The sequence below is a fragment of the Echiichthys vipera genome (assembly GCF_963691815.1).
Source record: "Echiichthys vipera genome assembly, chromosome: 21".
Lineage (NCBI taxonomy): Eukaryota > Metazoa > Chordata > Actinopteri > Perciformes > Trachinidae > Echiichthys > Echiichthys vipera.
The window spans coordinates 25,131,424-25,142,516 of NC_139846.1; the positions used below are offsets into that span (position 1 = coordinate 25,131,424).

The window sequence follows — 11,093 nt, forward strand, 5'->3', positions numbered from 1 at the left end:
GTGTGTTCATGTTTGTCTAGGTCCGGTAGGCGTTCCCCCCAAGCTGCAGCCTGTTACGCTGATCACCTGTGCAACCATAAATACCTCGAGCTGACAGGCATGCAGCGCCGGACCGTTGTAGACCCTTAACTGGTAAAACTACTCCCCACGGATTGGCGTCCCCTCTCTCGTTGTAGTTTCACGCTCCCCGTCGTTAAGTCTACTAATCGTGTTTGTTCTTTGTTTCTCCGTAGCTTCCCGTGTTCCCTGATCTTCCGTCGTCTCCTCGTTCCTGTCTTTCCCGTGATCGTCTTGTTCGTTATACTGATGTACCCGAATTAACGAATATGTAAGATGTTACCACTGTTGCTTCGTAGAAGACGGCGAGCTTGAGGAACGGCTTTAAAACGCTGGATAAACTCATCATATCCTATAAATTCTTAATAAATCAAAGTCCTCCTGTCAAGACTCGGTTCTGTCAGTACCCTCCTCTCTTCTCGTTTGAGTCTGTCTCCCTCTGTCCGTCTGTCCCTGCTCGTGTATGTGTGTTCATGTTTGTCTAGGTCCGGTAGGCGTTCCCCCCGAGCTGCAGCCTGTTACGCTGATCACCTGTGCCACTACAAATACCGTTAGCTGACAGGCATGCAGCGCCGGACCGTTGTAGACCCTTAACTGGTAAAACTACTACCACGGATTGGCGTCCCCTCTCTCGTTGTAGTTTCACGCTCCCCGTCGTTAAGAATACTAATCGTGTTTGTTCTTTGTTTCTCCGTAGCTTCCCGTGTTCCCTGATCTTCCGTCGTCTCCTCGTCCCTGTCTTTCCCGTGATCGTCTTGTTCGTTATAATACCTGTTTTTCTCTGTAGTGTTTTTGCGTTTTCTGTTGTTATTATTAAAGGTTTTATTTGTACTTTAACTTCGTGTCCGTGTCTTCATTGGGTCCACCATTTTTGTGTTATCTCTGAACCGTTCACGACGACGCCGCCACTCTGGTTTCCTGCAAAAGAAGTACGAAAGAAAAAGTACCAGGCACTAGCCACAACTTCTGCCAAAGGAAACCCCAAGAAAAGAGCCGTACGAACGCCACTAGAGTCAAAACCTGGACGTAAGTGTCGACGGGACAAAATGGCGTTTTCTTCCCCGCAGACTTTAGTGAATCTGAACCTTTTTTGACCGTTTAAATCATAATAATAATAATAATCAGTTCTCTGTGCTGTTTGTTCAACGACCCCAAGAAAAGAGCCGTACGAACGCCACTAGAGTCCAAATCTGGTGTCTACGGGACAAAGTGCCGCAGACTTTAGTGAATCTGAACCTTTTTTGACCGTTTTAAAAAGTTAAAAAATAGAGAATCAGCCAATCGGTCGGTTCTCTGTGCTGTTTGTTCGACGACTTCATGAGGAGGAGGAAGAGTCCCGGCAGGCGACGGAGGGGGACGGCGAACCTCCTTCAGTATCAAAAAGCATTAGAATTATTTCATCAACCGACCGACCGACCGACCGACCAACCGACCAAACGTTAAACCAATCAGATAATCACTTAGTCAAGAAATCAAAGACTCAACCAGTCCAATCAATCAATCAATCACTTTTTCAGTCGACCAATGGGAAAGCATGGCGTGGGGTGTCGGGGTTGGTATGTAGCAGGCACACTCTGGGTCTATTGCTACTGAAAACAGCCCTTCAGCACAACTGCAACCTGAAATACGCCTCGCAGCAGAGTTCAGCAGTGTCTTAAGTATTTACCTACTTTATATGGTTTATCTATTCTCCGTAGAGTCTAGTAGAAATAGAGTCCAGACGGTGCCAGAGTTCTTTTTTTTTAAATTAGTCTAGTAAAGCGTTTAGTTTAGTAAAGATCCCTTCGGGTGACCACGACAACAGAGACAGAGAGAGAGAGAGCGCGCGAGAGGTTCGTCGAAGCAGACCGAAGAAAACGCTGTACACACACTTTTGACACGTCATCTGAGTAAAAACGAGCGGGAGCGCGGCGTCAACGACACCGTCAGTGCTGCATCGGGCGGGAAAAAGACCCACGTGGGGGTTTCCCCGGATGCTCCGAGCGTTGTTGTGCATTTTTCAAAACCGCTCCACGGATTCATACGGCGAGAAAAACCAAAAAAAAACAAGCGTCTCCGACTCGAAAGGTAGCGGCAAACCGTTATTATTGCTAGACGCGTTTGTTTCTCTGTGCAAAATGGATAAAGAGCCGTCTCGCTCGGCCTCCTGCGTACAGCTGAAGCGTGCAAAACAATAACAAGTACAAAAGAAATCCCAAAATAAAGTGATCGATCAGAAAACAATAAATAAATAAATTAATAACACAGTGATTCTGAAGAGTTTCCTGTCAAAACCGGGTTCATAAATGCATCTTAAACATGTTTTTAAGATGCAAAAGGTTCGATTATTATTAGACTTTGCACCAGAAAAGTACATCTCATCTCATCTTCAGCCTCTTATCCGGGGTCGGGTCGTGGGCGCAGCAGCTCCAGCAGGGGACCCCAAACTTCCCTTTCCCGGGCCACATTAACCAGCTCTAACTGGGGGATCCTGAGGCGTTCCCAGGCCAGTGTGGAGATCTAATCTCTCCACCTGGTCCTGGGTCTTCCCCGAGGCCTCCTCCCAGCTGGACGTGCCTGGAACACCTCCCTAGGGAGGCGCCCAGGGTTCATCCTTACCAGATGATCCTGAACCACCTCAACTGGCTCCTTTCAACACAAAGGAGCAGCGGCTCTACTCCGAGTTCCTCACGGATGCTGAACTTCCCCCCCTCTCTCTAAGGGAGACTCCAGACCCCCTCCTGAGGAAACACATTTCACACGCTTGGACCTGGACCTGGTTCTTTGGGTCCTGACCTGGACCTGGTTCTTTGGGTCCTGACCTGGACCTGGTTCTTTGGGTCCTGACCCAGCTTTCAGGGCCACAGGTGAGGGTAGGAACCAGGACTGAGCGGTAGATCCAGAGCTTTGCCTTCCTCAGCTCTCTGTTCGTCACAATTTCATGTTTTCTAGTTTAGAAACTTTGTTAAAAACGTCCGAATCAGGATTTTATTTCCCCACATTTGACATGAAACTCTTCTTCTAATGTTTTTGTGTTCTGGAAAACACCTTTTTTACGTGACTCTCAGGTGCTTTTCTCTTTCTTTAAACCTTCGTACCTTTCGCCATCTTTCGTAAAACGTTCAACCACACGACTTCTGATAATCGTCTGCAGGGAAACGGCTTCAAACACGCAGGTTTTTCCAGAACACAGGTGATGAATTCACAAACACAGGGTGAAAGCCTGATGCTGATGTGCTGAGTTTGATTGTCGCACTCGTGTCAGGGCCGGACGACACGTGTCGAGCCGGACTCGGAGCAGATGGAAACGCGACGACAGCGGCTGATTTGTCCAGAAAAGTCACCGTTAAACCCCCCCGAGGACGGAGGAGCAACTTCACTCACGCCGTTTAAAACCCAGGTGTTGGTAAGACGCAAAAAAACTAACCGTTTCAAACGTATTTTTTTTACAGTTTTATATGATTTGCATCTTCGCCGGCATCGTCTGAAACCAGCGGACTGGTCCTTTAGTGAACTGAACCTGAGGAGTCATGATATGAGCGTGCATAAAGACATTTGATTTTGTTTTTCGACACTTTTTCGCACCAAATTGTTCGATTTAACTAAATTTCTGACATCATATCGAACACTTTGTTCTCGCCCGATCAAACGTCGTTGATGAATAACCTGTACGCCTCAGATTTTCCCATCATGCATTGCAGTAAAGCAGCGTAAATGATGATCTTATCGTGTGTTGCGGTGACGTTTCAGGACTTTTAGACAAATCACCCGCCGGCATAACAACAAAACAACTGGACGGACGTGAGGATGTTCACCACCAGGGCAAAAAGCATGCGTCGGAAGAGTCTGGAACCGTGTAGAAAATCTCATTGTGCACTTGTGTTTCTGTACTTTTTGGTGTTTTCTCAAATATAAATACGTACGTACGGTTTCTCTTCGGCGCGTCTTTGCCCCGGCGCGATAAAGTGACAGCACATGTAAACGTAAACGGCCAACACAAAGACAGATGAAGTTGCTTTTCAGGGTTGTTTTTGTCGTCGTCGTCGTCGTTTTCGGACCGCACCCTCTCCTCTCATCTCATCTATCGCAACGTGGTAGTTCGGGCCGCGTCCTCGTAGCTTTAGCGCCGCTCCAAAGTTTTTTTTTTTCTTCAACTTACTCTAAAAAATATAAAAAATAGTAATATCGTACCGCTATTAAAAGACTGGTAACATCGACAAAGTTATACTTTTACTACGAAAACATTTTTTTTTTGTTGTTGTTAAATCCCGGCGTCGTCACCTTCCCGTCTCTCTCGAGTCTCAGTCCGTCAGAAAGTCAACGTGTTCGAGGAAACACCACCTGGAACGCCGCCGCCACCGCTCGTTCAGCCGGGCGTACTCTGAGAATATTGATCAACTGCGGGAAGGCACAAACCCCCCCAGGCTAATAAATGATGAATACATCTGATATATTTGTTTGACCGGAGAAGTCCGAACCCTCCGGTCGACACGAGAGACCCAAGAGGTCAAAGGGATCTTCCGTCTTTTACGCCGACGAAGGCGGACTGGACCGACGTCTCTGCAGTTTTTCTGCTTCCCTTTAAGAAACTCCAAAAAAACGAGTCTAGGAATCTCCACCGGGAACAAGAAATAACATTAAAGGTAGTAAATATTCCACTTTGTTCGCTCCTCCTGCAGTTCCTTGCTCATAGCTTCTCTTCGCCTTCGCCTTCGCCGCCGCCGCCGTCACGTCTCCTCCTCCAGCTACGGTACATTCAGTAAACAAACCCGAAAACGAGGACGTCCCCGTTTGTTAATTTTTTTTGCTTTTTGGTTCCCGTTACGGCGAGGTGTCCCGCTGTCTGTCAGGCTCCACCAACGTCGGTGCGCTGCCCGCGGTTTCTATCGTATCTGTCTTGGCGGCGGGCGGGTGAAAGATCTCCGACGTGGCTCGCGTCACGCTCTCGTAGGACGGCGGGGACGAGGTGGAGGAGATGGTCTCGGAGCGCTCTATCGCCAACAAACTGGAGCCGTAGTTCTCCCTCATCATGGCGGCGATCAGCCCTTCTTTCTCAGGCGCGTCCTCCCCAAGTCCCCCCTCGCCTCCTTCCTCGCCTTCCTCACCCACGTGCCGCGGCGTGGTGATCTGGCGGTACAAGTAGGAGGCGGCCTTCAGCTGCCGCCTCACCAGGTGTCTGCGGTAGCACCTCTGGATCACCGCGGCGGAGACGTCTTCCTGTTTCCGCCGCAGGGTCGTGGTGATGGGCTCGTAGGAGATCTTGGACGGGTTGGCCATCATGAACTTCTCCTCCATCTGCTGCTTGAGCGCGTCCATCTCGCCCGACTCGCCCAGGACGCGCTTGGTGAAGGCGAACAGGATGTCCAGGCAGTGGATCTTGTCCCCGCTGACCATGGGCAGGTCCATGGTGATCAGTTTGATCTTGTTCGGCTTGCTGATGCGCAGCGGCTCCGACAGCGAGTCGGCAAAGTCGGACAGCTTGGCGTACTCGATGAACTGCGTGGCCTCGGGGTCGAACTTCTCCCAAACCTCGTAGAACATCTCAAAGTCGTCCTCGCTCAGCGGCTCGGTGCTCTCCTCCGTGGCCACGCTGAAGTTCTCCAGGATGATGGCGATGTACATGTTGACCACGATGAGGAAGGAGATGATGATGTAGGTGACGAAGAAGGTGATGCCCACCGACGGGTTCCCGCAGTTCCCCCGGATGGTGGTGCCGGTGTGGGGGAGGTTGGCGTTGCACTCCTCGGGGGAGTTGTTGAGGATGGGGCTGAGCAGGCTGTCCCAGCCGGCCGACGTGGTGATCTGGAACAAACAGATCATGCTGTTCCCGAACGTCTCGAAGTTGAACATGTCGTCGATCCCCGCCTGCCGCTTCACGTATGCGAAGTTGGCCATGCCGAAGATGGCGTAGATGAACATGACCAGGAACAGGAGGAGCCCGATGTTGAAGAGAGCAGGAAGTGACATCATGAGGGCGAACAGTAACGTCCGGATGCCCTTAGCGCCTCGGATGAGACGCAGCACGCGTCCGATGCGGGCCAATCGAATCACTCGGAACAGCGTGGGCGACACAAAGTATTTCTCGATGATGTCGGCGAGAACGATTCCTGAAACACAGAAGAAAAAACTCTGAGTCATGTTTGAAACCACAAAGAGACACAAAACGACCACAAAGAGACACAATACAACTACAAAGAGACACAAAACAACTACAAAGAGACAAACAACAACCACAAAGAGACACAAAACAACCACAAAGAGACACAAAACAACCACAAAGAGACACAAAACGACCACAAAGAGACACAAACGACTACAAAGAGACACAAAACAACCACAAAGAGACACAAAACAACTACAAAGAGACACAAAACAACCACAAAGAGACACAAAACAACCACAAAGAGACACAAAACAACCACAAAGAGACACAAAACAACTACAAAGAGACACAAAACAACTACAAAGAGACACAAAACAACTACAAAGAGACACAAAACAACCACAAAGAGACACAAAACAACCACAAAGAGACACAAAACAACCACAAAGAGACACAAAACAACCACAAAGAGACACAAAACAACTACAAAGAGACACAAAATAAAGCATGTTAGTGATTATTATTGCAACACCTCAAATAATGGTTCAATAATGATAATAATAATAATAATAAAATAATAATAATAATAATAATAATAAAATAATAATAATAATAATATAATAATAATATTAATAATATAATAATATTAATAATAATATAATAATAATAATAAAATAATAATAATAATAATAATATAATAATAATATTAATAATATAATAATATTAATAATAATATTATAATAATAATAAAATGATAATAATAATAATAATATTATAATAATAAAATAATATAATATAATATAATAATAATAATAATTATAATATTATAGAAATATGATAATAATAATATAATAATATAATAATAAAATAATAATAATAATAATAAAATAATAATAATAATATAATATAATATTATTTAATAATAATACTATAATACAATAATAATATAATAATAATAATAATAATAATAATAATAATAATAATAATAATAATAATAAATAAAGGTGGTTGAAGCAGGAGACCCTGTTGGCTCCATTGAAGCCTGATGGACGTCATCAGTGCAGCAGCGTCTCCTGTGAGGCCGTCGTGTTAAAGCTCGGTGTGTTTGGATGTTTCACTCTGCTGTGATTACAACGGGACTGATTGGATCTGAGCCACCGCCACCGCCACACACCGCCACACACCGCCACACACCGCCACACACCGCCACCAACACCGCCACACGCCGCCCTCTGACAGCGCCTCACACGCTGTAACTCATCCGCTCGCTCCTTGTTATCCTGCAAAGATCAACTCAGGGAGGGGACCCACACCCCCAGCCCTCACCCGCCTCCCACCGCTGACTTATGGCTGATGGAAGGGATGAGCAGGGGGGAGTCGAGAGGGAATCACCATCACGCCGTTCATCAACCCACACACACACACACCCACACACACACACACACCGACACACACACACACACACCCACAGCTGATGTAACAGGTCAATCATGTTTGATTTGTCTCCAGGGACCGCCCTCTGGCAGCTCTGATTGCTGCTGTTACCTTCACCTCCCCCAGGCAGTGTGTGTGCACGCAACACACACGCACACACACTTAATTACACACACACACACACACATGCTGACACACACACACACTCTTGTCACAGCACTGATAGCTAAATTACCTGCTTATGTCGGTCCGTGCTGCCTCTGCAGTGTGTGTGTGTGTGTGTGTGTGTGCCGTGTGTGTGTGTGTGTGTGTGTGTGTGTGTGTGTGTGTGTGTGTGTGTGTGTGTGTGTGTGTGTGTGTGTGTGGTGTACTGTATATGACCATACTGGACCTTGGTGCAGGTTAAACATCAAGGCCGCCTGGACGGACGCTTTGTTGGCAGATTATTGGGAGGTAGACATTACATCAGCTGATGCCACGCATGCACACACACACACACACATACACACACACACACGTACACACACACACACACACACACACACACACACACACACACACACACACACACACACACACACACACACACACACACACACACACACACACACACACACACACACACACACACACACACACACACACACACACACACACACACACACACACGTACGGCCGTTTTTGTCGGGACCCTTTTGTGCCGCTCGTCAATGCTCGGACTGTTGTTAAAGACAGATCCAAAGCAACTACAAAGAGACACAAAACAACCACAAAGAGACACAAAACGACTACAAAGATACACAAAACGACTACAAAGAGACACAAAACGACTACAAAGAGACACAAAACAACAACAAAGAGACACAAAACGACTACAAAGAGACACAAAACAACAACAAAGAGACACAAAACGACTACAAAGAGACACAAAACAACAACAAAGAGACACAAAACGACTACAAAGAGACACAAAACGACTACAAAGAGACACAAAACGACAACAAAGAGACACAAGACAACAACAAAGAGACACAAAACAACTACAAAGAGACACAAAACGACTACAAAGAGACACAAGACAACAACAAAGAGACACAAAACAACTACAAAGAGACACAAAATGACTACAAAACAATTACAAAGAGACACAAAACGACAACAAAGAGACACAAAACAACCACAAAGAGACACAAAACAACTACAAAGAGACACAAAACAACTACAAAGAGACACAAAACAACTACAAAGAGACACAAAACAACAACAAAGAGACACAAAACAACTACAAAGAGACACAAAACAACTACAAAGAGACACAAAACAACCACAAAGAGACACAAAACAACTACAAAGAGACACAAAATGACTACAGAGACACAAAATGACTACAAACAACTACAAAGAGACACAAAACAACTACAAAGAGACACAAAACAACTACAAGGAGACACAAAATGACTACAAAACAACTACAAAGAGACACAGAGCGACTACAAAAAGAGACAAAACAACTACAAAGAGACACAAAACAACTACAAAGAGACACAAAACAACCACAAAGAGACACAAAACAACTACAAAGAGACACAAAACAACCACAAAGAGACACAAAACAACTACAAAGAGACACAAAACGACCACAAAGACACACAAAACGACTACAAAGAGACACAAAACGACTACAAAGAGACACAAAACAACAACAAAGAGACACAAAACGACTACAAAGAGACACAAAACAACTACAAAGAGACACAAAACAACTACAAAGAGACACAAGACAACAACAAAGAGACACAAAACAACTACAAAGAGACACAAAATGACTACAAAACAATTACAAAGAGACACAAAACGACAACAAAGAGACACAAAACACCCACAAAGAGACACAAAACGACTACAAAGATACACAAAACGACTACAAAGAGACACAAAACGACTACAAAGAGACACAAAACGACTACAAAGAGACACAAAACAACAACAAAGAGACACAAAACGACTACAAAGAGACACAAAACAACAACAAAGAGACACAAAACGACTACAAAGAGACACAAAACAACAACAAAGAGACACAAAACGACTACAAAGAGACACAAAACGACTACAAAGAGACACAAAACAACTACAAAGAGACACAAAACGACTACAAAGAGACACAAGACAACAACAAAGAGACACAAAACAACTACAAAGAGACACAAAATGACTACAAAACAATTACAAAGAGACACAAAACGACAACAAAGAGACACAAAACAACCACAAAGAGACACAAAACAACTACAAAGAGACACAAAACAACTACAAAGAGACACAAAACAACTACAAAGAGACACAAAACAACAACAAAGAGACACAAAACAACTACAAAGAGACACAAAACAACTACAAAGAGACACAAAATGACTACAGAGACACAAAATGACTACAAACAACTACAAAGAGACACAAAACAACTACAAAGAGACACAAAACAACTACAAAGAGACACAAAATGACTACAAAACAACTACAAAGAGACACAGAGCGACTACAAAAAGAGACAAAACAACTACAAAGAGACACAAAACAACTACAAAGAGACACAAAACAACCACAAAGAGACACAAAACAACTACAAAGAGACACAAAACAACCACAAAGAGACACAAAACAACTACAAAGAGACACAAAACGACCACAAAGACACTCAAAACGACTACAAAGAGACACAAAACGACTACAAAGAGACACAAAACAACAACAAAGAGACACAAAACGACTACAAAGAGACACAAAACAACTACAAAGAGACACAAAACAACTACAAAGAGACACAAGACAACAACAAAGAGACACAAAACAACTACAAAGAGACACAAAATGACTACAAAACAATTACAAAGAGACACAAAACGACAACAAAGAGACACAAAACAACCACAAAGAGACACAAAACAACTACAAAGAGACACAAAACAACTACAAAGAGACACAAAACAACTACAAAGAGACACAAAACAACAACAAAGAGACACAAAACAACTACAAAGAGACACAAAACAACCACAAAGAGACACAAAACAACTACAAAGAGACACAAAACAACAACAAAGAGACACAAAACAACTACAAAGAGACACAAAACAACTACAAAGAGACACAAAACAACTACAAGGAGACACAAAATGACTACAAAACAACTACAAAGAGACACAGAGCGACTACAAAAAGAGACAAAACAACTACAAAGAGACACAAAACAACTACAAAGAGACACAAAACAACCACAAAGAGACACAAAACAACTACAAAGAGACACAAAACAACCACAAAGAGACACAAAACAACTACAAAGAGACACAAAACAACCACAAAGAGACACAAAACAACTACAAAGAGACACAAAACGACCACAAAGACACAAACGTAGCGTGTGCATCCTTGGGCGCCTGGACTCACCGACGATGGAGAGGATGACGACCACGAAGTCGAAGATGTTCCAGCCCACGGTGAAGAAGTAGCAGCGCAG

General features: G+C 44.3%; 1 protein-coding gene across 1 annotated transcript in view; it reads right to left on the bottom strand.

The window, feature by feature from the left end:
* Positions 1-4,857: 4,857 nt before the first annotated feature.
* The window catches only part of LOC310963555 (sodium channel protein type 5 subunit alpha-like), a gene marked incomplete at both ends in the record, with an annotated part of 121,131 nt that continues 114,895 nt past the window's right edge, over positions 4,858-11,093 (bottom strand). Inside the window, 2 exons of the mRNA XM_083936419.1 lie at positions 4,858-6,143; positions 11,024-11,093. The exon at positions 11,024-11,093 is cut by the window's right edge and continues 201 nt beyond it. Coding sequence (XP_083792545.1) covers positions 4,858-6,143; positions 11,024-11,093 — 1,356 coding nt within the window. The remainder of the gene's footprint in view (positions 6,144-11,023) is intronic.